At 46.7% G+C, this 27,667-nt stretch overlaps 1 protein-coding gene across 2 annotated transcripts; it reads left to right on the forward strand.

Annotated features, from left to right (window-relative positions):
• Window positions 1-9,402: 9,402 nt before the first annotated feature.
• On the forward strand, window positions 9,403-26,587 carry OPTN (optineurin). 2 transcript variants are annotated; one of them, XM_066633520.1, is made up of 14 exons: window positions 9,403-9,789; window positions 12,645-12,819; window positions 13,743-13,945; window positions 15,094-15,264; window positions 16,451-16,527; window positions 17,324-17,461; window positions 18,049-18,136; window positions 20,190-20,305; window positions 21,805-21,954; window positions 22,285-22,378; window positions 22,556-22,714; window positions 23,778-23,908; window positions 24,136-24,218; window positions 25,526-26,587. In XM_066633520.1, exons 2-14 carry the CDS (start codon window positions 12,654-12,656, stop codon window positions 25,648-25,650), a joined length of 1,701 nt encoding a protein of 566 aa, XP_066489617.1. In that variant the 5' UTR covers window positions 9,403-9,789; window positions 12,645-12,653; the 3' UTR covers window positions 25,651-26,587. The 2 variants fall into 2 exon arrangements, with proteins under 2 accessions (XP_066489617.1, XP_066489618.1); XM_066633521.1 differs by having other exon boundaries at window positions 9,404-9,789; window positions 17,327-17,461.
• The last annotated feature ends 1,080 nt before the right edge of the window (window positions 26,588-27,667 follow it).

The following is a 27,667-nucleotide window of genomic DNA, read 5'->3' on the forward strand; positions in this document are numbered from 1 at the left end:
TCTACTAGTGCACAGTGAAACCGCTGCATTTTGAGGACTGCGCACAACCTTCTGACCTGCCTGAAGCCTCTTCCCGAGCACATGAGGCTCCTCACGTCACTCAGTGTCTTCCCAGAACGCATTGTGATGTGGAACGCAATGTATTCTGAGGTGGAATGGAACCCCCCCCCCCGGATATGGGGGTACCTCTGTATACTACTTCTGTTACACAGAGTACAGAAGAATAAATGTGATGACACAATTACATGACTGGCCTTTCAAGCGCATACCTTCTCTCACCATCTCTCTCCTTGTTCCCTGCACTGGATCCCTTCGAGTTCACTCCGTTCTGCTGGCGCCCCATTAAATCACAAAAGCCTGCCGTTCTTCCCTCGCTCTTTGCACTCTCTGCTGTGTTCCTGTGGAACACTCTGCCTCCCAGCATATGGCCATCTCCATCTGGCCCACTCCCTAGGCGTAAACAGCCACCATTAAATGCAATAAGAAGATATCATCAGAACACAGCAAGTACCCCACAGTATCCGAGCAAAGGCATGCCTCATCCAGCATTCTGCTTCTAACAGCACACTTTGGGCCAGGTATACCTGAGAAGCCTTGAGCGGTGCCTGAAGGCCAACTGAAGGCTCCACAGCAACTAGAAATGATGGAATATCCTGTCCACATCCTTTGAACATGAAGATATATTGGGCAATCCCAAGTTTGAGGGGCAATTTTTCTCTCATTTCTGCATATCTTTAATAATGTTATGAACTTCTGTCATGTTACTACTTTTTAACCTGTAGGGAAGGTATTGAAACCATTAATAAAGTATATCTGTCTGCTTTATAAGGGCTCTCGGTATCCACAGGGGATCAGTTCCACAAGCTCCCAGAGGATACCAAAATTCATGGATTCTGAAGTCCATGAGGAGCCAGGGTCATGGTGCTACATAAACTTACCTGGAGGCCGCACCAGGACATCATGCTGGCCTCCCAGCCTCCTCCTGGACATGACTGGAAGCCACGTCTAGTCCACGTTGGCGACTTCCGATTGCATCCGAATCCAAAGCACCTCCCAAATGTGACTGGAAAATGGTTGGCAACCTTCAGTCTCGAAAGACTATGGTATAAGCGTTAGCTGGCATACTTCAGTCTCAGAAGACTATGGTGTCACGCTCTGAATGGTGGTTCTGGAACAGAGTGTCCTCTCCAGTGCGCAAAGCCTGGGTAAAGTAGGTATGGAGGATAGGCTGTTACCCATGCAGCAAATTCCCCCTCTCCACATCGCTGAAATGGTCCAATGGAAAGGCAGAGGCTAATACGGTTGGTTCCAGCGGCGTCGCAGGAGTTGCCAGAACGTGACTGTGTTCAGCCATGAACTGCCTCAGGGACTCTGGCTCCGGATTTTGCCTCAAGGTTGACTCCTGAAGCCTTTTCCATAACTGGATGTAGCCACAAGGCAGTGGAGGTTTGGGATCAGCGTTTTCCTTCTCTCAGATGAGCTGCCTTTCCAGGCTAACGAGTCCCATCTACCCGGTGGCTGTTTAGTCGCCTCTTACGACAAGTACAGCCAAACTGATGGCCTATTCTTATCCCCAGCCCCCAGGGGATAAGCGTACAGCACCCGGGTATACCCCAGGGTATAAGCGTACAGCACCCGGTATTCCCAGGCGGTCTCCCATCCAAGTACTAACCAGGTCTGACCCTGCTTAGCTTCTGAGATCAGACAAGATCGGGCATGTGCAGGGGAAGTCGCCAACATGAGCTGGAAACGGCTTCCAGTTGCATCCAGAAGGCCCTCTGAAGTGTGGGTTCAGCATCCACGGATGCTCAAATTCACAGATGCTTAGCCTGTGGTAAAGGAGGGTTCATACTGGATTCTTTTATTTTTGGATTGTGGTGTACAGGCAACAAGTCTGTATCTTGTATCGTCAGTGCGACACCCACATTTGAGCAGCATCCCCAGAAAAGTAGTAAATCTAATGGCCAGAAGTTTGTTAAGTCCCAGCTATAGTTAATAGTTGTGAATTAACTGGACAAGGCCCAAAAGGAATGATTTTAATGTTACACATTAGACTCCAACCCTATTCGAACTACTGTGAGCTAAAGCACATATGAGAATTATTGTTCCCTTTTCTAATGAGATTAATCCTCTTATCCACAGGAAGCAGGAAGAAATTGGTGTTCTGTTAGTTAGATCCCTTTTAATGGTTGCAATTAATGGCCTTTCAGAAAATCAGCATTACTTTTTCCAATTTCTCAACTCAATTGGCACACAAAAACAGACAACCACCCAACAAAACTACTGAATAATATACATTGAACATATGTGTAACATTAATGTCTACGTGTCTGAAGCTCCCGGATTTCCTTATACGGCTTACATGAGGATTTGCTATGAAATATCAGAGAATTAAAAGCAGTTCAGAAACAGTGACACAAAACCTCTAGATATGTACTAAAGAACAGCTCGGTCCTATTAGCACATAATAGCTCATGCTGGTAAATGGGCTTTCTGTAACTGGCATGTTGGGTACAATCAACTGACTTATAGTGCTTTTGTAATAACCTATTGACAAATAGGTTATTTGTAGATGGGACTCGTTAGCCTGGGAAGGCAGCTCATCTGAGAGAAGGAAAACTCTGATCCCAAACCTCCGCTGCCTTGCGGCTACATCCACTTATGGAAAAGGCTTCAGGAGTCAACCTTGAGGCAAAATCCGGAGCTGGAATCCCTGAGGCAGTTCATGGCTGGACACAGTCACATTCTGGCAACTCCTGCGAAGCCGCTGGAACCAACCGTATTGGCCTCTGCCTTTCCATTGGACCATTTCAGCGACGTGGAGAGGGGGGATTTGCTGCATGGGAAACAGTCTGTCCTCCATACCTACTTTACCCAGGCTTCGCGCACTGGAGAGGACACTCTGTTCCAGAACCACCATTCAGAGTGCGATACTATAGTCTTCCGAGACTGAAGGATGCCAACAAGAGATTGACAAATACAGTGCTGAGCAGGCAGTGGGGAAAAGTGCACAGTCTCAGAGTAACATCAAGGACTCACATTCTAGGTCAGTGATGTTCAACGTTTTTCTTCTCAGGGCACACTGACGTCTATGGTCTTCTCTATGATCTTCACCTGTTATCTCACTTCTGGGTTCTGTGGCTCTGTTTGAAGGAAAACTGTCTGTAGAAATGAATTGTCTGTCCAGCTCTGCCAGCGGAGAAAGAGGGACAGAAAATTCGTTACTACAGACAGTTGCCCTCAGGACCTCTGAGATTAATTTTATCGGGGGGTATGGCATTTCTTTTGGGCCCCTTCCCTTTTCCGCTAGATCATAATTTCATACGATCATCGGATCATAATTTCTATGAATTATGATATAGAAAACCATATAAGTTTACACAAAATGTGAATGCTAGTTTTCACAGGATGTATGCAAATATTTTCTGAGAGCCCAGGAAATTTTAGGCTCCCCTCCTTTGGCTCCTGGCCCCCCTTTTGGACACCAGGCTCAGGTACAATGTACCCCTTGCACCTCCCCTCTCATGGCCGTGGTGAGATTGGAAAATGTAGGATCCCAGGAAGTTTTTGGCCTCCCTCCTTTGGTTCTGGGTCTCCTTTTTTGATCCTGGTCCCGGGTACCATTTCCCCCTTGCACCCTCCTCTCAAGGGCCCTGAACCAGGAAGAGATTTTCAGCCATTTCCCACAGCTGTGCTCCAAACTCCAGCAGTACACCAGTGGATCTTTCACGGCACTCTAATGTGCTATGGCACATTAGTTGAAAAATCACTGTTCTAGGCGCTGGGCACAGCCAGCTGCTCATTAATGCCCACTGCCATTGAGGACCAAGCCACATCAAACTGAGAGAAAAGCAGAAAACTGTTGGCAACCTTCAGTCTTGAAAGACTCTGGTATCGTGCTCTGAATGGTGGTTCTGGAACAGTGTCTAGTGTGGCTGAAAAGGCCGATTCAGGAGTGACAATCCCTTCCACACTGGGAGCAAGTGCAGTCTGTCCCTGGTCTGTCTCCCTGGCTGTGGGCCTTCCTTCTTTGCCTCTTAGCTTCAGATTGTTGGCCAAGTGTCTCTCCAAACTGGGAAAGGCCATGCTGCACAGCCTGCCTCCAAGCGGGCCGCTCAGAGGCCAGGGTTTCCCACTTGTTGAGGTCCACTCCTAAGGCCTTCAGATCCCTCTTGCAGATGTCCTTGTATCGCAGCTGTGGTCTACCTGTAGGGCGCTTTCCTTGCACGAGTTCTCCATAGAGGAGATCCTTTGGGATCCGGCCATCATCCATTCTCACGACATGACCGAGCCAACGCAGGCGTCTCTGTTTCAGCAGTGCATACATGCTAGGGATTCCAGCTCATTCCAGGACTGTGTTGTTTGGAATTGATGCCAAGGATGCGTCAGAGGCAGCGCATGTGGAAAGCGTTCAGTTTCCTCTCCTGTTGTGAGCGAAGAGTCCACGACTTGCTGCAGTACAGAAGTGCACTCAGGACGAAAGCTCTGTAGACCTGGATCTTGGTATGTTTCGTCAGCTTCTTGTTGGACCAGACTCTCTTTGTGAGTCTGGAAAACGTGGTAGAAAAAGACCACTGCAAAGAAGGTGAATGAATCTGCCATGTGAAGTTTGACAAAGCATCAGAGGATTAAGGGACCCTAAAGGGATAGTGTGAACGGATGATTATCTGTAGCTGGAATGCATTCTGACTGAGTCATGTCAGGCAGTCATCAGAAAAGGCCACTTATGGAAGGACAGCAGCATTACAGAACAGCGTAATTTTCTCAGCAGGTCTAAGGAGAAAAAGCAGCATCACCAGTTTTATCTTTCAGCTTAACCTGTGTGACTTTTTTTACTGTCTGTGTTGCTTTTACTGAATCCTGCTTAGTTCACATACTGTATGTGCGTGAAGCCCCACAGTCACTGATAAACCAAGGCTGATTAAAGTTTCAATCTATGAGAAGCACTCTTCTGGCAACTAGCTGTACTCTAACAACTGAGCTGGTTAAGCCTATTCTCAACCCATAGATTTTGCCCAGTCATTAGCTGCCCGCATAGTTAAGTTACAGATTCAATGAACTACTAGATTACTAGAGCTATTTTGGTTGGAAGCATTCAATTGCAAACAGATGCAACAACAGCTGCAAGAGCTGGGTTCTTTTGCAGTGTAGCACAGAGGAACCTGGAAAGCTTAATAATCAGTCATGATGAGGACCTGGGTGAGAACTAGTGTTCATGTGACCTGAATTCTGAAATGCTATAGATGAAAGCACAGATGAGAGTGAGAAGTTCATCTAGAACTGAGGCATAATCTTCAAATATAAGGTACATCATGTTGTCAACCTGCAGAATCCAAGATCATCAGCTCCCTCTGCTGGAGACACGCAAGCTCAATTGTATGGTATTTACAGTAATTGTCATGATCAATGACATATTTTGCCTCATTCTGAGACAGGCCTTTGTTCCATTGAGCCCCCGGCACTGTCCCTCCTGGCTGGCATTAGAGGCCTTTCCCAGTGTGGCTACCTACAAACTCCCCAAGGGGCTCTGCCTCTGGATCTGTCCGCAAATGTGCTTTGTGTAGTTTGTGTACCTTGTCTCTGCCTGGTATAACACCCTTCGCAATATTTTTTTTTTCCCCACTAGGTCATATCACCAGCTGGATGAGTGCTTGAGAGTTTATAAGACCAGTTCAACGTGTCAAAATCACAAAGGGGTCTAACTCTTCTTGACCTTGCTATGTAAAAACATGTTGTGTGAGTAGTAGACCTTACCTCTATGGGCCAAACAGCTGTTTACCATATCTCCGCTGCTTCTGACATAGGGTAGGGAGACATTCTGATATTGCAGACTGGAAAAACTCACATTTCAAAGTTTATCTTTAATGTTTCAAGGGGTGCATCTTCACAATCCTTTAAATTACCTGCCAACTTTGGAAGCGATACTTATTCAGCACATCTGAATCCATAGCAAACACTAGTATTTTTCTCGTGCCAAGAAGCCAAGAGATTTTGGTCTCCAGCCATCTCCCTGAAACAGACTGAGAGCCCAAGCCTATCCACACTTTCCTGGGAGTAGGTGCCATTGACTCTAATGAGACTTACTTCTGAGTAGACATGCATAGGATTGGGCTGTAACTTGTCTTGAGAAATCTGGCCACAGGGTCCTTGTATAATTTGTTAGAAACGCTAAAGTTCTACCCCATTTTAAATTGACTGGCAATAGTTTACAGTATTGAGGCTGAGAAAGTAGAGGTCATGGCAATGGCCCAAAAGACAACCGTTTAAAAAGATAGAAGAGAACAAATGCAGCAGAGATAAATTATGGTTTTAAGTGAAGCGTGAGACAGCTTTCCTGTCTTAGAACAAAGAATAGTTCTGCAGAGCTGGAAGGGGTTGCATTAGAAGGGGAAGCTGTATGTCATGCAACCCAGCCATGTGCAAGAAGGAAACATCAGAGACAATGCCCAACAGACTGGTCCTTTTAAATAGGACAGAGCCAATAGTGATGGAAACAAGGTGACCCAAAGGTCAGGATAGCGAGGCCTTGCATATCACACTTCATTCAACCAAGGGAAATCCACTAAGATTGAGTGTTGGGAGAGTTAGAACAGCCAAAAAAAAATTTATTTACCCGGCATGTAATCAATCTGAGGAACTCCTTGCCACAGGATGTGGTGATGGCATCTGGCTTCGATGCCTTTAAAGGGGGATTGGACAGATTTCTAGAAGAAAAGTTCATTACAGGTAACAAGCTGTGATGGGTATGTATCACCTCCTGTTTATAGAAGTTAGCCACCTCAGAATGCCAGGTGCAAGGGAGTGGCTGCAGGATAGTACTGGTGGTCTTGTGTGCTCCCTGAGACATCTGGTGGACCACTGTAGGATACAGGGCTGGATCAGATGGGACTTTGGCCTGATCCAGTGGGGCTCTTCTTATGTTCTTATGAGGACTGTGTTTATAGCATAATTTTGCAACAGGGTAGGATATTATACTTGTTACTAAATTCAGCTTCAAGAGCATCTGGGATTTAAGAAAAAAGTTTCTAATCCTTATGGTACAAAGACAAAAGAAAATATTTCTTTACTCAGCGCGTGGTCGGTCTGTGGAACTCCTTGCCACAGGATGTGGTGCTGGCGTCTAGCCTAGACGCCTTTAAAAGGGGATTGGACGAGTTTCTGGAGGAAAAATCCATTATGGGGTACAAGCCATGATGTGTATGCGCAACCTCCTGATTTTAGGAATGGGTTAAGTCAGAATGCCAGATGTAGGGGAGAGCACCAGGACGAGGTCTCTTGTTATCTGGTGTGCTCCCTGGGGCATTTGGTGGGCCGCTGTGAGATACAGGAAGCTGGACTAGATGGGCCTATGGCCTGATCCAGTGGGGCTGTTCTTATGTTCTTATGTTCTTATGTTCTTATGACAAATGTAGGGATTATATCTCGGGCATCGGAGAGGTGGCTGAATAACAGCACAATCCTATGCGTGTCTACTCAGATGTTCAATGGGACTTACTCCCAGGTAAATGCATAATGGATTGCAATACAGAATAGGCCTTTATTTGTCTATATAGTTCCACTCCATGACTAGCAAAGCAGAATTTTATGTAAAATGGGCAACATGGAATACATTTGGGAAAATTGAATAAACTGCACATATTTGTTCAATTTGTATAATGCAGGAATTCCCAAACCTTGGGGCCACTTGCAGCCCTCGAGGCCTCTCAATGCGGCCCTCAGGGAACCCCCAGTCTCCAAGGAGCCTCTGGCCCTCAGGAGATTTGTTGGAGCCCGCACTGGCCCAACACAACTGCTCTCAGCATGAGGGCGACTATTCGACCTCTCGCATGAGCTGTGGGATGAGAACTCCCTCCACTGCTTGCTGTTTCGCATCTGTGATGCAGCAGCAAAGGAAAGGCCAGCCTTGCTTTGTGCAAGGTCTTTTATAGGCCCTGAGCTATTGGAAGACTTCATTCATTCATATAAGTTCCAGCTCTAATATAATTTATGTAAATTTGTGTAAATATATTCACATTTGAAATGTAAATTAATTCTTTTGCCCCTGACATAGTATCAGAGAGATGATGTGGACCTCCTGCCAAAAAGTCGGGACGCCCCTGGTATAATGTATGCAGGTTGCAGAGTTCAGGTGTTCTTGACGTAGAACTGGGTTTGCTGGGATGCAGAATTTATCTTCTTAGTACACAGAGTACTGTATATGCTATCCTAATTCATCTTGGTCACCCTTTCTTAGCAAGAGTTCAACCCACCTCCACTCAATGCTCCCTCCAATGTCTCAGATAAATTATTATTATTATTAACAGTATTTATATACCGCTTTTCAACTTTTCCCAAAAATAAAGTTGGGAAATATTAACAGTGAAAGATGCACACATATGAATTAGCCTGATATGGAGACAGTTCACTCTGTATTGTCTGTGCCAGGGGTTCCCAAACCATGGGGTGGGACACACTGGTGGGTTGTGACCTGATTTGTGGTGGGTCACCATGGAAAGATCAGATAACTAATTGCTACAAGCCCTGAAGCTATTGAAAAATCAGATATTGCAACTGCTAATTACCCTGCAAAGAGTTCAGCTCCTGCAGTTTGCAAGCAGATGTCAATACAGAGAGATAAAGTTTGAGGGATTCTTTTTCTTGTTGTTATTAATTATAAGTAAATAAATAGTTTTTTCTAGATCTCCTTTTTTAAAAATCTGGTGGGTCTTTTTTAAAAAACGTAGGTGGGTCCTGATAGTGATGAGGGTTGTTTTAAAAAGTGGGTCCTGGTGCTAAAAAGTTTGGGAACCACTGGTAATGGCTGACCAGTTTGGCATGCAACAGCCAGTTGGCCATCCAAGTCCCGCTTTCCCAGTGCAAGGGTTAAAGAGAGATGCTCCTTTGGTGGCCATAAACCATCAAATCAAATGGACAGAGGAATCATCAAGCCTGGGTTTTTTAATATATAAGGTCATGCACAGCGATGCAGGTTGAGTGAAACTTGAGTGCCTGCCTTGTGGCGTTGTGTGGGTATGTGAACCAAAACCAGGAGCAGTGGCATAGCCAGAGGGGGTGCAAAGCCCCAAGTTTTGCAGGCGCCTGAAGGTGGCGGGCAAGCAGCGGAGCCATTTGGGGTGACGGGAGCAAAACGGAGGCAGGCGCCTGACTGCGGAGGGGAAGGTCTGCTTCCATGGCTTGCTCAGTGCTTTGCCCCCCTCTGGCTACGCCACTGCGCAGGGCCACTGCGAGTCCGTGAGAAGACTGAGCCTGTGGTCAGGCGAGCGCCTGGGGGGCACTGCCACTGGCCTGTCAAGCCCAGCGCCGCCTCGTGCCCACAACACCCTCCTGGGGCCTGGCGCGCATGCCCGCCTGGCTCCATCTCCTGGCAGGCCCCCGGGCGGGTGGGTCCTTGCAGGGACCGCCTGCTGGCCCTGCGGCTCCAGGGGCGGGTGGGCGCACTGGAGGTGTCCCCGCGAGCCTGCAGGGGCGCCCTCCAGCACCGGGCGCCGCTCCAGAGCGCCCCCCGCGGGCGATGCCAGCAGCGCTGCCGGTGCCAGGCTCCTGGGCTGCCCCGCGGAGATCCTCCCCTTCCCGGCCAGCAGCGCCCGGGCTGCGGGAGGAGGGCGGGGGAGGCGTGCGCTGCAGTCAGCTGATGCGGGCGAGGCGAGCGGCTCCCCGGCCAAGCCCTGCCTGCCTGCCTGCCTGCCGCGCGCGCACCGCCGGCCTCGGGACCGCAGCAGCTGCACGCGGGGCGGAGGCGACCCAGCAGGCGCGGCTGGTCCTGCTGCGAGGAGCCCCCCGGGAGCCCAGGTGCGCTGCGCCGGCCGGCCGGGAGGGGCGCACCCCGGGCCCTGGGGAGGGGGCGGCCGGGGGCACCCGCGCGCGCTCGGGGCAGCCGTGCCAGGAGCTGTGCGTCCCGCGGAACTCCCGGAGACGGGATGCTCCCGCGCAGCGCGCGCGCGCTCGCCTGCGCAAGCGAAAGCGAAAGCGGGCTCGTCACTGGCGAGGAGGAAGCCGCCCTTCCAGGGCTGGGCTGCAGCGGAGCGGGCGGACGGGGGGGGAGGCGGGGCAGGTCGCAGCAGCAGACCCGGGGACCCCGAGGGGGCGTGCGCGCAGCCCCCCCCCCTCCAAGGGCCGTTGGCTGTCCTGCTTTTCCTTGAACAGCTGTAGCCCCGGACGGAGAATCAGGCAGCCCCCCGGTGGCGTAGCCAGAGGGGGCGCAAAGCAAACCTGCAACACTTAGTGCCTCGCACCCCCTCCACCTACGCCACCGCCCCCATCTGAAGAGTGCTGTGCAGAGGGAGGGATCTGGGCAGGTGCAGCTTTGCTTCCCCCCCACAAGCTGCACACCTGCCCAAATTCCTTCCTTCTGCAGCCAGGACAGGGCACCCCAAAATGCAGGACACCCCAGAAAAATGTAGGACATGACCAAATGAAAGCTAAAAACTCTCCTCTGTTGATTTCATGTGGTTAATTTTAACACTACATTACTTACTATTAAATTTAAAACTGTATTACATATAATTTATTAATTACAAGAAGACTGTGTGATGCCTGCTCACAAAAAAGAGGACATTTAAGTTCTTTTCCAGGACACGAGGCTAAAAAAGAGGATGTGTCCTGGAAAAAGAGGACATCTGGTCACCTGTCCGCAGCATTCTTTGCCAAAGTATAGGCCCTTCTGCTCGCCCCCTTCAGAGCCCTTGGAGAAGCCACTTTTAGAAGAGTGAATTGACACACGTGGGCAGAATGAAGGGCGAGTGGCATCCCACCTCATCTGAAGGCTGGCTTTGCGCCAGGTGCCTTCAGCAGCCCTGCCCCTCCTAGTATCTTCAGATGTGACAGGCCTGCAGTATGGAAACCACTTTCGTCCAGGAAATAACCTACAGGCCACAAGGATAACTGTTGATTGTGAAAGCTTCTGTGATGCTGCCTGTTTATCATCTTGATGATGATGGTGACACACAAGACGCTTTGCTGCCCCTAATTATCGACATCAAGAAGTGAACGCGAGAACCCCTGAAACCCATCATCACTGCAAGTCATCCTTACACCAGCTATTTCCAACCGGTTTGCCACAGCACATTGGTGTGCCACGAAAGGTCCGCAGGTGTGCCGTGGGAGTTTGGAGCTGAAAATTGCTGGAAAATTCTTCCAGGTTCTGTGGCTCCGTTTTTAGGGCAACTGTAGTAGTTGTAGTAGTAGTAGTAACATGAGCCTTTCCCCTGGGGGCCGGGGATAAGAAGAGGCCCTCAGTTTGGCTGTACTTGTTGTAAGAGGCGACTAAACAGCCACTGGGTAGATGGGACTCGTCAGCCTGAGAAGGCAGCTCATCTGAGAGAAGAAAACTCTGATCCCAAACCTCCACTGCCTTGTGGCTACATCCAGTTATGGAAAAGGCTTCAGGAGTCAACCTCGAGGCAAAATCCGGAGCCGGAGTCCCTGAGGCAGTTCATGGCTGAACACAGTCACGTTCTGGCAACTCCTGCGACGCCGCTGGAACCAACCGTATTGGCTTCTGCCTTTCCATTGGACCATTTCAGCGACGTGGAGAGGGGGGATTTGTTGCATGTGTAACAGTCTGTCCCCCATATCTACGTTTCCCAGGCATCGCGTATTGGAGAGGACACTCTGTTCCAGAACCACCATTCACAGCGCGATACCATAGTCTTCCGAGACTGAAGGATGCCAACATGGAGTAACATGACCCAGCAGAAGAAGAGGGACAGACAACCTGTTACTACAGTAAAGACAGTGGCCCTAAAAACAGAGCCGTAGAACCTGGAAGAATCTACCAAAAGCTGGAAGTGACATCATAAGAGGTGAAGACCATAGAGGTCAGTATGCCATGAGAAGAAAAATATTGAAAATTGCCAACTTGGGTTCACCTGTGAAACCCTGTTGCTGCTTCATTTGCCCCCAGACGTTCTTTGCTGCATGTTGTGACCACTGCACCAAAATACCACTAGTAGTTGGCAACCTTCAGTCTCGAAAGACTCTGGTATCGCGCTCTGAAAGGTGGTTCTGGAACAGCGTCTAGTTTGGCTGAAAAGGCCAATTCGGGAGTGACAATTCCTTCCACACCGGGAGCAAGTGCAGTCTGTCCCTGGTCTGTCTCCCTGGCTATGGGTCTTTGTTCTTTGGCTCTTTGCCTGTTGGCCAAGTGTCTCTTCGAACTGGGAAAAGCCATGCTGCACAGCCTGCCTCCAAGCGGGCCGCTCAGAGGCCAGGGTTTACCACCTGTTGAGGTCCACTCCTAAGGCCTTCAGATCCCTCTTGCAGATGTCCTTGTATCGCAGCTGTGATCTACCTGTAAGGCGCTATCCTTGCACGAGTTCTCCATAGAGGAGATCCTTTGGGATCCGGCCATCATCCATTCTCACAACATGACCAAGCCAATGCAGGCATCTCTGTTTCAGCAGTGCAAACATGCTAGGGATTCCAGCTCGTTGCAGGACTGTGTTGGTGTTGGGTTAGTCCAGTGATGTGGTCATTGGCCTTGATAACTCCCATGTGTGTTTTTCATCAGTTTAGTATTTGCACAGGTGTACAAGGATAAGGTTTTAAAAAGGCTAGCCCAGGACTACCATGGCATCGGTTGGCAACACCTCCAAGCTGTGACATGTATTTAAATTCCCATTTCTTCTCTTCCCCCCCTTCCAAAGTAACTAGCCATGTCCAAGAACTCCTTAAGCTGCCCTAGCACCAATGGGGATGGTAGAAGAAATGAGGTGGAAAACGGGCACCCCAACCTCTCATCGCCTGCTCTCGGCACATACACGGTGGAGGAAATGGTCCAGCAGATGAAAGAGCTCATCACAGAGAACAATGAGCTGAAAGGTAAGAAAAGCTACTGCACATGTGCTTTCTTTTTTCCAACCCTGAGTTTGCAGTAAACTTGCCTAGAGAAAACTGACTTGAGCAGGAGTCCCTTTTGCAGAGTCTACTGATGTGTGGCTTTGGGTTGGCTGGCTGGCAGGACAGTTTTGTTAGCAGGTGGCTTCATTTTGCTCCTGTCCCCTTTTAAGATGTAGGAATCAGAGGTGCCGTGTGAATAGAATGTAGGCCTTGATCCTATATTTATTGTGTCATTAAATAAATTCAAGAATGAGACTACTTGTCAGAGTACACAAAAGTAGAGTTTCCATGTTCATAGGCAGTGTGTTTGGTGCTGGAGACAAGTCATAGCGGATAGCTGTTGCCACAGCTGGCCTTAGTTGCTGTGGGGACCAGTTGGAAACATTTTTTGTGGGGCCCCAGGTTCACAGCCAAGGTCTATAGAATCTTAGAAATAAAACTGATAGACTTTATAGAATCATTGCTGTACTCTGTAAAACCTGCCACTGGGTTGGCAACCTTCAGTCTCGAAAGAATATGGTATAAGCCTACAGCACCTGGTATTCCCAGGCGGTCTCCCATCCAAGTACTGACCAGACTTGACTCTGCTTAGCTTCCACGATCAGACAAGATGCGCAGGGTACTTGCACTATCAAACCAGAAGTTGCTTCTGGTTACTTCTGCAGGGCATTTTGGGGACTGCAGAGGCCAATGGAGTTGGTCACGGGCCTGGTGTGACTCAGAAGTGGCCTCCAGGGGTGCCCAAGAAGGTTTTGCAGCAGTACAGGGGCATCGTGTCACAACCCACAGTGTAGGACGAATTGCGTCACAGCACTAAAAATTTGGGAGCTCCTGATCTATTAGGAGGGAAGGGAGTTACAACTTATTGCCATGTTCTAATAGTGTCTATTCTGTGTGCCCTGCAGAAGCCATGAGGCAACGCAACCAAGCTATGAAGGAGCGCTTTGAAGAGCTTTCCGTGTGGAGTGACAAGCAGAAAGAAGAGCGGGAGTTTTATGCCTCCAAGTTCAAAGAAGCGAGGCAGTGCTTGGCAACCAAGTGTGCGGAGAACGAAACACTTAAAAAAAAACTGCAGACTCTAGAAGAAAAGAACGAAGGACTTCCAAATGTAAATAAAACTGGCTTGGGGGGTGAGTGGGTGGGTGCAAGCACCTTTCCAGAACCTGAACTAGCTGCTTAGCTATCTTAAATGTTTAAGGTTTTTTTTTCCTAACAAAAGAACAAGCCACAGATACTCCAAATGACTTGTTTTCAAGGCTAAGCACACTCACTAGGGAGTGCTATATATACTCATGTATAAGTCTAGAAATTGAGTCTTAGAAGTCTCCCTGAAAACCTGGGTCAGCTCATCCGTTGGTCTCATGAGAACGCTTATCCAAGCATTCTCATCCCACAGAACGCTTCCAGCCAGGACAGAGAGACCGCAGCAGTGTGCATGCCTAACTTTCCTGCCTGCTGTTCCCCCTCCCAGTGGCATAGCTAGAGGGGGTGCAAAGCACTAAGTTTTGCAGGTGCCTGAACACAGTTTTGCTCTCCCTGCCTGGAATGGCTCCGAAGGGGAGGGGGAGGGGCCACTTGCACGAATTGTTCCGTCACCTGCAAAACTTACTGCTTTGTACCTCCTCTAACTGTGCCACTGCCCCCCTCTCCCCACTTATTTTTTAAAAATAAGTTATATGTTAAATTAAAATTCTAAAGATAATGCATGAATGTCTGCCAGCTTTTCTCCTAAGTTTTGCCGTTGACTTATCTGCGGGTCGTAGCAAATGTGATTTTTTTTTTTTTTTGCCTCAAAACTCAACTTATGTACAAAACTGACTTATATAGGAGTATATATGGGTCATTCCTGTTGCGCTCAGGGAGACTTGCATCTGAGTTCAGTTGCTTAGGATGGCATTGCTGGTATCCTGTGTGTTTTGATGGCCATCTTTGCTGGAGGCCAAATCTGTAAAAAGACACTGTTAAATAAAATAATAGTTCTCACAAAAATATTCTTAATTAGATCCATAGAAGAAAGATACACATTAATAAGAAAGTTTTGACCTTTTTCTTCCATGACACTTGTGAATGTTGAGACAAACCTATGTCTAGAAATACACTCATCAGAGAGCCAAAAGTGACTCTGGTTTCCTTCTGGGTATGCCAAGGAATGCTCAGTAGCAAACTGGCTGACAAATAATATGAGGAATGGCTCTTGCTCTCCACCTAGGACTACTCTAAGGGTGAGCTAACCTGTCTGTTGACTGGTTCTCCTAGGAGAGTGCAGTGGTTTCCAAAAAGGAACTGGAACAAGAACTGGAGCAGTTGAAGACCCAGGTGACAAAACTCCAGGCAGAGAAGGCAGATCTGGTTGCCATTGTCTCAGAGCTCCAGCTGAAACTCAACAGTACCACAACTGAAGACTCATTTGTGGAGATCAAGATGCACGTAAGTGACATCTGCCTTCTCCCAAAAAATAATGCATGAGGTGTCATCAGTTTGGAGTTTATTGTTAGGATCTGGCCCAGGACCAGTGGTTCCCAAACTTGCCTGGGTCGTGATGCCTCCACAGCCTCTTCGATCTCACAAAATCTCACTTGCATCCTTGATGCAGGTGCTGGATTATCGGCTTGCTCTGAATGGGGTTGCACTCCCCCTGAAGGAGCAGGTCCGCAGCTTGGGGGTCCACCTGGACTCGCAGCTGCTCCTGGATTCCCAGGTGGCAGCTGTGGCTAAGGGGGCCTTCGCTCAGCTTCGGCTGGTGCGCCAGCTGCGTCCGTACTTGGATCGTGCAGACCTGGCCACAGTGATCCATGCCTCAGTGACATCGAGGTTAGATTATTGTAATGTGCTTTATGTGGGGCTGCCCCTGAAGACGGTTCGGAAACTGCAATTAGTGCAGAATGCGGCGGCCCGTGTGGTCACTGGAGCTAGGCAGTTTGACTCGGTCAGTCCGCTTCTCCGGGGACTACATTGGCTGCCCATTCGTTTCCGGGCCCAACTCAAGGTGCTGGTTTTGACTTTTAAAGCCCCATACTGCTCTGGGCCAGGCTATCTTAGAGATTGCCTACTCCCCTACAATCCGGCTCGTCCTCTCAGGTCATCAGAGAAGGCCTTTTTACAAGTGCCACCGCCTAGAGAGGTACGTGGGGCGGCGGCAAGAAATAGGGCCTTCTCAGTAGTGGCACCAACACTATGGAACTCCCTTCCCCTTGACTTGAGAATGGCTCCCTCTCTTGAGTGTTTTCAGCGAGGCCTGAAGACCCTTCTTTTTAAACAAGCCTTCTGATTCCATGGCCTTTTAAACACTTTTATACATCTTTTAGTTTCTTTTTGACAGGCTGGATTCCTCTATGATTTGCTGTTTTATGCTCTTTTTATTCTGACTTTATTCTGACTACTGTTTTTATGGCCTCTGTTAATGTGTTTTTAATATGTTTTTATCTGTGTTAAATCATGCTTTTTAAAATTGTTTTTACATGTTGTAAGCCGCCCTGGGTCCCTTTCAGGGAGAAGGGCGGGATACAAATAAAGTTGTTTATTATTATTATTACTACTACTACTACTACTACTACTACTACTACTACTACTTGCAGTCTGAATGTTGTTGTTTTTTTAATTTTATTTTTCACAGGAAGGTGAAGTGACTGGAGGCCTAAAGGAAAATAAGGATCTTAGTGGCAAAAAAATCAGTGACACTGCTGTCTACATGTAAGTCGAATTCCTGTGCCATTCCTGAGACTGGTTTGGTTCTGTATTGCCCTTTTCATTTCACAGATATCTGTTGGGGGTGGTAGAGCACCTGTTTTGGATACAGGAGGTCCCAGGTTCCATCTTTGGCATCTCTAGGTAGGGCTGGGAAAAACCCACCTGAAACTCTGGAGAGCTGCTATCAGTGTAGGCAATGTTGAGCTAAATGGACCTGTGATCTCAGTCAGGATCAGGCAACTTCCAATGTAATCTACAGTCTATATTAGCAAATGGATATAAAAATCTTTGGCATGCAGCCAGATTTGGAATATTGTGTGCAATTCTGATCACCCCTATTGTGGGGGGAAGATACCTGGAAAAACAACACAAAAAGATAACGGGTGCTGAAAACATGGGCACACTTACTTGGAAGTAAGCCTTGTTGAAATGAGTGGGACTTACTTCTAAGTAAACAGTGGTTTTAGGAGATTTAGGGTGCAACTGTAACCAGCTTTCCGGCATTGGCATAGCTGTGGCAGTTGGGCATGTGCTGCTTCCTGCAGTTGGGGAGCAGTCATGGAGGCCTCCTCAAGGTAAGGCAATGTTTGTTCCCTGACCACGGAGTTGCATTGCCTGACTATTGTGCTGGAAAATGGGTTAGGATTGCACCTTTAATGCCTATACTGTTTTAAATGTGATTTTTATGCCTGTAAGCCCATTTGAGTGCCCTTTGGGAAAAGAAAGTCGGGTATAAACACAGTAAATAAATATGTTAAAATGACAATCACCTTTCCTAGCGATATATTTCATGTCGAAGCAGGAGCAGATCCATGGAGGAAGCTAAAAACTGCCTGGAATCAGAAGAGTTAACGGTCCGCCAGCTTCTTCATTGTCTCAGGAATGAAACTCAGAGGAGGGAAGCACTAGAAAAGGAACTTCAGGAGCAGGAGGACAGGTACAGACAATATCAAATGGATGATTACTGTGCAGTGTTTATCTGGCAGAGATGAGCTCCTGTGACCAGAATGATAACGTTGTAATTCGTATATCTGACTGTTCAGAGCACGTCTCGGTACCATGATGGTGAAAGCAGAACAGAAAAACAAGACCTGTGCAGACTAGCAAAGAAGGCAAAACTGTATGATGCCACTGTTATGTTTTTAACTCCCTGCACTGTAATCCATGTGGGTATTTTGCGCATGTTTGTATTCCCGGATCCCCCATGGATGCCAAAAAACCCCGGATACCCAAATCTGCCTTGAAAGTTCTTAAACGTTTATAAAAAGTTGTTTTTTTTTTTAAAGAGTATTCCTTGCCTTAGCATTGCTTTCCATGCCAGCTGGAGAACCTGCAACCCCCTCCCTTGGCTCTGGCATGCCCTAGAATGAATAGCTCTGCAATAGTTTTTAGAAGTGTAAAGGGATTCACAGACCAAAATGTTTGAGAACCACTACTCTAGCTATCCATAATAACTATCCATAATAGCTAAATTCATAATGGCCAGTAAGTTTCATTTGAAACCTGGATTTTTGCATTTCCTAGACTGTTGACACTGGGGAAAAAACCAGATCAGTTGGAGAAAGGCACCCAAACAGAACAGGAAGAGGAGGAACCAAAAGAAAAAGAAAGTGTAAGTACCTTTCATTCATTGATGTACATGGCAGATGTATTTGTTGGTGGCTTTGGGGCAGAATCCTTCTTCCATCTGTAGGACTCTAGAATATTTGAAATTCAATGGACCAGAGTGAACCATCCCTCATGCATTCACTTCAACCAGTTTTTATTCATGCAAATGCTGGTCTCATGTACTACATCTCAGAATGCCTCATTATGACATTTTGGGTGATGCTGTCACATTGCCTCTGGGAAAACTTGATAGGCAGAGTGGAGTGACCTCAGTGAACTGCAGATGACATCATCAATGATATTTCACTAATGGTCCAAGTGATCTAGTCTTGCCAGCGTAGACACCAAATGAGGGATGCAAGAGACATCAGCATGGACTCCTCTACCAAATGAGGGGTGCAAGGGAAGTCAGCATGGACTCCTCAGAGGTCAGAATCTTGGAATGAAAAAGAAGCTTCATTGCTATTCCAAGCTGGGCTTATTACCACAAAGATCCACTGGTACTTGTGATTCAAGTGTCTGTGTGTGTCCATAGCTTGATGGGCATGAACGACTATGGCCAAGTCCACCTTCTCCAGAGAAGTGTGCAGGTAGCAAACCAGACAGAGTTGATCAAACACTCATGGCTGACATCAAGGGAGCCAGGAGTACCCACAAACTATGAACCTGTTCTTTCACGGGGAGTTCATCTCTATCCCCCAAAGACTGGACACTTCCTTCAAGGTCACCTGGTTCTTTGTCAACCACCAGACATTCTTACTGTGTTTTTCGCCTAATGGAAGGACACTTAAAAGGGCTGAATTAAAATTGATGTGTTTGTCGTATGTTGCTGAAATCAGTGAATGTGCAGGCATGTTTAGAGGTAAAAGGTGTACTCAGTGAGGACTTAGAACTACTGAAAAGAGGAGGTGTGAGAATTTTAAAATTGAACTAGAAAATTGGGTTGCATCTTCAGCATATGGTGGAAACCTGAAAGAAATCTCTGGCTCTCCAGGGTTTTCCACTATTTTTGTCATAGTCTTAGGGACACTGAAAAGCGTTAAAGGTGTAGACTGCTCTAATTGAAAAAAAAGGTTGATAAAAATACAGACTGCAATCTTGTGCATACCAATTTATAAATAACACAGGCCTACAAACAAAACTTTTTTTGGTTGCCAAGGATGTTTGAATTTAGGATATTTGGGGGATGCTGAATCAAAAAATGGCATTGGCTTTGCCTGATTGGCTCTAGTTTGGGGGGTACACCATAGCCACCTTATATGTTGATACAAGCATCTTCCTTTCCTTCCCTGGGGCTGGGGATAAGAATAGGCCCTCAGTTTGGCTGTACTTGTCGTAAGAGGAGACTAAACAGCCACTGGGTAGATGGGACTCGTTAGCCTGGGAGGGCAGCTCATCTGAGAGAAGGAAAACGCTGATCCCAAACCTCCACTGCCTTGTGGCTACATCCAGTTATGGAAAAGGCTTCAGGAGTCAACCTCAAGGCAAAATCCAGAGCCGGAGTCCCTGAGGCAGTTCATGGCTGAACACAGTCACATTCTGGCAACTCCTGCAACGCTGCTGGAACCAACCGTATTGGCCTCTGCCTTACCATTGGACCATTTCAGCGACATGGAGAGGGGGGATTTGCTGCATGGGAAACAGTCTGTCCTCCATATCTACTTTACCCAGGCTTCGCGCACTGGAGAGGACACTCTGTTCCAGAACCACCATTCAGAGTGCGATACTATAGTCTTCTGAGACTGAAGGGTGCCAACAACAAACATCTTCCTTATAAGGAAGCCAATGACATAGCTTCCTCATGAGGAAGCTGCTTGAGTCAGCATATAAGGAAGCTATGCCATACCCCAAAACTAGAGCCACTTGGGCAAAACCAATGCCATTTTTTCATTCAGCACCCCAAATATACCCAAGAATAGGTCTTTTTAAGACAACAAAATTTGTAAGCCTGTTTAATAATTTCAGATGAGTGCAGTCTAGAAGTGTACTATGTTAAATTTGGAATAGGAAGGTAGAATTGGTTTCTCAGGTGATTTTGCATTGTCTGTTTCTTGCAGGTGGGCAGTGAAGTAGAAACGTTAAATCTGCAAGTGACTGCCCTATTCAAAGAACTTCAGGAGACGCATGCTAAACTATCAGAGGCTGAGCAGATCCAGAAGAAGCTGCAAGAAAAGTAAGAGTGCCATTAAATCCAAAGTCAGAAAAAGTGTCTAGAATTCTTCAATTGTTGTTTTTAAGTGGGCTTATACACAAAAGTAATCTATATACTAAACGTATGTGGATGTATATGACAGGCATCTGTGTGAAACAGGAGCTTTTTGATGGTGGCACCAACCTTATGGTATGTATTCCCTGTTGAGTTGTGGCAGGCTCCTACTCTGCACTCCTTCAAGAGATTGGTTTTTTTGTCCAGCTTTTGTTAGGGGAATGAGAGTTATAGTGGTGATGGGGTTACACTTGGACGGTCTGTTGGCATCCTTCAGTCTTGGAAGACTATGGTATCGCGCTCTGAATGGTGACTCTGGAACAGTGTCCTCTCCAGTGCGTGAAGCCTGGGTAAAGTAGGTATGGAGGATAGACTCTTTCCCATGCAGCAAATCCCCCTTCTCCACATCGCTGAAATGGTCCAATGGAAAGGCAGAGGCCGATACAGTTGGTTCCAGCAGCGTTGCAGGAGTTGCCAGAATGTGACTGTGTTCAGCCATGAACTGCCTCAGGGGCTCCGGCTCCGGATTTTGCCTCCAGGTTGACTCCTGAAGCCTTTTCCATAACTGGATGTAGCCACAAGGCAGTGGAGGTTTGGGATCAGAGTTTTCCTTCTCTCAGATGAGCTGCCTTCCCAGGCTAACGAGTCCCATCTACCCGGTGGCTGTTTAGTCGCCTCTTACGACAAGTACAGCCGAACCGAGGGCCTATTCTTATCCCCAGCCCCCAGGGGATTTGGATGGTCTACTGTGTTGAATTTGGTTATAACAATTGCCTCCTTATTTGTTTATTTTAGTTTTATTTTGTTGCTGTTTTATTCTCTGTTCTGTAAATTGCTTGCCTTTGTGACAAGAAAAGCAGAATATAAATGTTTTAAAATAAGCATAGCGAAAACATCACCCAGCAGAGAGCCTTTAAATTTAGTGGCTTGTTTTGGACAATCGGCAGTCTGATCTCAGAAGCTAAGCAGGGTCAGGCCTGGTTAGTACTTGGATGGGAGACCGCCTAGGAATACCGGGTGCTGTAGGCTTCTACCATAGTCTTTCCAGACTGAATGTTGCCAACCATTATTTTGCTTCTACAGGTCCGTCCTTGAAATCCAAGGTTTTCTGCATCTGTGGGTGTTCTGAGAATGGAACCCCCACAGATGCCATTATCCGCAGGTTTCATTATCCACTTGCATGCGGAGATCTCCTGAGGCCTGGAGAGGTGGCATGCGGCCTCTCTGGGCCTCAGCACACCTCTGGGTGTGCCAGAAAGGCACTTCCAACCATGTCTGGGAGGGTCTCAGTGGGTCCTCCAGCTGCAGGTTCAGAACCTGCAATGGGTCGAATCCACAGGTTCTGTACCAATGGATAAAGAGAACCCCCTGTATATAGGGAGAGAGTGCCACAGGTGAGGCAACACACATGTGGTTGAGAATGAGAGCTGTGAAAAGGTGTTCATTCTGTTTCTGAACCTCCTCAGGTGTCAAGCGCTTGAAAGAAAACATTCTGCAAATGCAGCAGACTTGGATGAGAAGCAGCAGTTGCTGTACAGCATGAAGAAGCTGGAACTTCAAGTGGAGAGCATGCATTCAGAGATCAGACTGGAACAAGCCAAGACACAGGATGAGAAGTGAGTAGGACATAGGCTCAGAAGCAGACACAGGTGGGTCCTTTTTATCTGGAGGTTTGGAGCCTTGGATTTGACTCACTGCTGTTTCCGAACTCATGGTGGAGGGCCCCACCTGATTTCCCAGACGCAACCAGAAGCACCTTCCAGTCACATCCACATGTGGCCTCTCTGGGCCTCAGAACATGTCCCACAACCATGGACATGGGCTCCCTGCAAAACTCAGTGCTTTGCACCCTCTCTAGTCTAGTAACTTCTCTGGCTTAAATCATTGTGAACAGGGAGTAAATGAAACATGAGGTTGACATATCAACCTTTCTTGCCTTCCAACAGAGCCAAATTTAATAAGTTGCAGGATGCTCACAGCAAACTCCTACCTGAACTGACTGATGCAATGAAAACCATTGAAGAATTGAAAGGCAAAGAGGTAAGTATAACTATAAAGAGGAGTCCTAATTTAATATAGGAAGGGAAAGAACAGCATGCTTTCAAACTAGTCTTTAAAATAATAGCTAAAACAGATTCATGTGTTTTGAGTGGCCAGGCTGCTTTTGTTCAAAGATGTTTCTTGTTCTGCTTTGTTTTTTTAATAAACCTCTTACAGGCTGAAAGGGTAGATAAGGCTGTGGCGGAAGAACTAACTCGCAGGCTGGGCCTGGCGGAGAAGGCATTGGCTGACAAACAATTCCAGATAGATGAAATGAAGCAGACCATTGCAAAGCAGGAGGAAGAACTGGAGACCGTAACTGTCCTCCAAGCTCAGGTATGGGGTCAAGATGCCAACAGGGTTTAATGCCAGTTCAGGAACTGCAAGTTGTAGTTGCCCTCCATCTATAAAGAGGTGTCACAGATAGATCAAACTGGAAGCTGCCTTAAACGGAATCAGACTGTTGGTCCGTTTAGTTTGGGATTGTCCATAGTGACTGGTGGCTGCTGTCTAAGGTTTCAGGTCGGGATCTTTCCCAGCTTTATAGGAAAATACCAAGAACTGAACCTGAGCCTTTCTGCTTGTGCTTTGCTGCTGAGCTAAAGCATAATTGTTAATAAAGCAAACAAGGACAAAAAGATCAGTGAAGAATAGCACTCAGAATGCCAGGTGCAAGGGAGGGCACCAGGATGCAAGTCTTTTGTTGTCTTGTGTGCTCCCTGGGGCATTTGGTGGGCCGCTGTGAGATACAGGAAGCTGGACTAGATGGTCCTGGGGCCTGATCCAGCGGGGCTGTTCTTATTTCTTACCATTAACCTCATACAATACATTGGGAACTGAAACTGAATTAGTACCTTGTGCAGTATCAGATTGGACTTACTACAGATCTTCACCTAGAATTGGCATGCTAGCAGACTACCTTCCCACACTTCTGCCCCAGCTTCTACTGACCATTGTCACATGTTTTCAGTCATCCTCTCCTAAGCCACAAAACTCCCTGAGCCTTGAGCAAATTCCTGTTTCCCGGCTGTATCTTCTACACAAGTTTGTCTCGGTAAAATTGAAATACTTTTTAACCAGATCTATCTCAACACTTGCAAAGGGTAGGGAAAGTGATCAACAGGGTCGGACAAACTTTACGCCTTTGAAGGCTACATTCCCATGAATGAAAGCAGGGGAATAAGTGCTTGAACTGAGTGAGACGCACAGCACCATTTTATGCATGCTTACTTGGGAGTAAGCCTCCTTGTGTTCAGTGGAGCTTATTCCCAGGTCACTGTCTTTAAGATACAGCCTAAAAATGCACAGGATCAGGATGTTGCATGTGGATCTTTATAGTAAAAGGTGAGGTCTCCCTCTGTTTTGAAGCAACTGTTATTTCTTTCTGTTCCTTCATCAGATGGAGTTGTATTGTTCTGACTTTCATGCGGAAAGAGCCGCTCGGGAAAAGATACACGAGGAAAAAGAGCAATTAGCTGTGCAGCTGGCCTACTTGCTGTCAGAGAGACAGGACCGTGAAGATTTAGACAGGTAAGGGATGAGTATGGGGAAATATTCCAATATTTCTTATAGTTAATAGGAAAATGTGGTGTCTTTTAAAAATGTTTCTCAGGGAGTATCTTCTCTCCCAGTTCTTCTGCTCTTTGGTGCTATATTAATTGGACCAAAATGCCTCTGTGAGTGGCAGTTAGGAGCATGCCATTAACTCTCTCTCTCTCTCTCTCTCTCTCTCTCTCTCTCTCTCTCTCTCTCTTCAGGTACTCATTGGCCGAAATGCAGACTCGCCATGGAGCTCGGCTACCATCAGATCCAGAAAACCCGTCTCACTTTTCCCAAGGAGGTAAAATGAAAAGGAGGGTGAACCAAGGAATGCACCACAGGGTAGCATTTGGTTCATACAACACTCAAGATTGTTTCATTTTAATCTCCTGGTTGTGAACCAGTGGCATAGCTAGAGGGTGTGCAAAGCACTAAGTTTTTCAGGGAGCCTCACCACAGTGTGCAAGCAGCCACTCCCCTCCCTCTCCCCTTTGGAGCCAGGCTCCATTTTGCACCGACTGCCCAGAATGGCTCCAAGGGAGGGGGAGGGGCCACTTGCACAGCACATTCAGGTGCCTGCAAAACTTACTGCTTTGCACCTAGTTACGCCTCTGTTGTGAACTGATCTATTTGGGAAGCTGTAAGTTGACAGTAGGCTGTTCATTGGCTGTGTCCACTTGTTGGAGGCCATAGGACCATCTTGGGAATTACTTGATAAAAAAATATTCCTCAGCTGGCTAGGTCAGCGATTTTCAACCAGTGTGCCATGGCACATTGGAGTGCCATGAAAAGGTTCACAGATGGGTGTTTTTTTAATCACTGCAGATGAATGCTGTGACTGTGACAGCTGAACTTTCAGAACAGATCGGCATGGGGTCACGGCTTGCCAGCCCACACTTGTGGATGTTGGATGGCCATGATTATTTGGATAATGCCTATACAAAGTTTTTATCTGTAACCTGTGCAATGCAATCACCTCTAAGCCCAAACCCTCAGGATACAGAGCTGGATCAGCTTCTGAAAATGAGGGTAGCAAATATGTGAATTGAAGATGAATTTTTCTGTATGAAGTGTGGGGGAAATTTTTTGTTTGATGTAGTGATTGACAGCATACCCATTACTGATTTCTATGCAACAGATTCAGAATCCATGTACCCCGCCCTTCAAAAAATATATTCAGTTAGAGCCTACCTGAAAGATGCCAACGTTCTGTCCTACCCTGCAGTTCAGGTTCTTTGTTACCCTCTTCAATATAATGATGAATATCCTGCTCTTCAACAGAAAAGTTTGCAAAGCAGCTTACAAAGCAAAACAAATTAGAAGGTGATTCCTTGTCTCAAAAGGGCCAACAACTGAAAATGTGCGCACAAAGATACCGGGAAATAACCACTGGAAAAGATATTATGGTGGGGTAAACAGGACAGTTGCTCTTCCCTTCTGAATATAAGAGGGCCACTAATTAAAAGGGGCCCCTTTGTCCAGTTAATAAGGGTAAAGGAAGATCCAATTTTGTGAATTCGTCTGACTTTTAGTCAGTGTTCCCCTACTGCAGAAGGAGTTGGTAGGAAGTATATGTATTCTCAAAAACTGTAAAATTCTTCTCTGCAGGAACAGAAGATCAGAACTGGGACCAGCAACAGAGGAGTATCCCAGTCCATTCTTGTCCAAAGTGTGGAATGATTCTTCCTGACATAGACACACTTCAGATTCATGTAATGGACTGTATCATCTAAGCACTGTCCTTTAAAAATGCCCATAAGATCTCCACTTTCTAAAATAATGTGTCCACCACAATCCTTGAGTAGAGAGTTTGGCCTTTGGAGTGCAATAGGCTTTTTCTATTTCAGTTGGAATTATTTGCTTTTAGTTTATTTGTATTGGAAAATTACCTTGGGGTAAGGATTTTTTTAAAAACAGTTATCAGATCTCTTTAGTGGGCAGGAACTGAATGTGCCAGCACTATAACTTATGATTTGAATTAAGATACTTGAAAGAGTGAGAATATTAATTCCACTGAATGGTCTTATTGTTTGAATTGCATATATACCCACATGTGCATTTATATATGTGTATGACAATGTGTTTGCACATTTTTGCAGTCTTGTATGTGCTGGCATGTGTACATGATCCATGCACATGATCTCAGGTGCACCACATTAGCCCATATATCTGGCTGTGCATGTTTACACTTGAGTGAAAGAGGTGATCATTTTAGCAGGAAGAAAAATGGATACAACTCAAAGGATTTGTTTCTTGCATTCAGCTGTCCTGAGGCCCTGTGTCCAAGGCAGTAGCTGTGATGATCACTGTATGCTTGGATGTGACTGCATTTGGCCAGATACCACTGTCACTGATTGTCACTGATTTCTGCAAGTATATGTGGAAAGCTGAGAAGGCATATTGAAGAGACAAACAGCCCAATCCTATCCACACTTTCCTGGGAGTAAGCTCCATTGACACTAATGGTATTTACTTCTGAGTAGACATGGCTTAGGCTGAAAACCAGTAACAATTTCATTTCTTGTTTCAGCTACTTTTAATCAGGGCATTAACACTGTTTTGGGACTGATTTAAATAATATATTGAAATAAATCTCTCTTTTTTCAAATGCACCTTAATGATGTAAGGTTCTCAGTGGTTTCTGGACTTTATAATGAAAGAATAAATGAACTAGTCCTAAAAACCTGTCTTGTTTTGTCCTGTTGTTTTTTTTTAAGTGTTTTCAACAAAATCACCTGGCCACATAATGCTTCAAAAAAGAAAATTTAGTGACATGACACCTAATTGAGTTATGTTACTGTAAGAAGAATAAGAATATATTGCAATATACTGTGTTCTATGAGACTCCAGAGCCATCCACTAAAATTGTGTGTTGGGAAAGTTAGAACAGACAAAAGAAAATATTTCTAGACCCAGTGTGTGATTAATCTGTGGAATTCCTTGCCACAGGATGTGGTGTTGGCATCTAGCCTAGATGCCTTTCAAAGGGGATAGGGCAGATTTCTGGAGGAGAGGTCCATCAAAGGTTACAGGCCATGATGGGTATGTTCAACCTTCTGGTTTTAGAAGTAGGCTACCTCAGAATACCAGGTGTAAGAGAGGACACCAGGATTCAGGAATCTTGTGGTCTTGTGTGCTCTGTGAGGCATCTGGTGGGCCACTGTGAGATGTAGAAAGCTGGACTAGAACAGCTCTTGCCCTGATCCAGCAGGGCTCTCCTTATGTTCTTACATATTCCTGCTAAGCATTCTGGCACTACCTCTTAGCTTTATATTACATTAATCTGTGGAACTCCTTGCCACGGGATGTGCTGATGGCCTCTGACCTGGACGCCTTTAAAAGGGGATTGGACAGATTGAGGGAGGAAAAGTCCATCCAGGTTACAAGCCATGATGGGTATGTGCAACCTCTTGACCTTAGAAGTAGGCTCAGAATGCCAGATGCACGGGAGGGCACCAGGATGCAGGAGTCTTGTGGTCTTGTGTGCTCCGTGAGGCATCTGGTGGGCCACTGTGAGATGCAGGAAGCTGGACTAGGTGGGCCTTTGGCCTGATCCAGCAGGGCTCTTCTTATGTTCACTGTGTGATGTCGGAAGCTGGACTAGAACAACCCTTGCCCTGATCTAGCAGGGCTCTCCTTATGTTCTTATGTATTCCTGCTAAGCATTCTGGCACTACCTCTTAATCTTATGTGTGTAATTAATCTGTGGAACTCCTTGCCACAGGATGAGCTGATGGCACCTGCCCTGGA

The sequence above is a fragment of the Tiliqua scincoides genome, chromosome 7 (genome assembly GCF_035046505.1).
Source record: "Tiliqua scincoides isolate rTilSci1 chromosome 7, rTilSci1.hap2, whole genome shotgun sequence".
Taxonomy (NCBI): Eukaryota; Metazoa; Chordata; class Lepidosauria; order Squamata; family Scincidae; genus Tiliqua; species Tiliqua scincoides.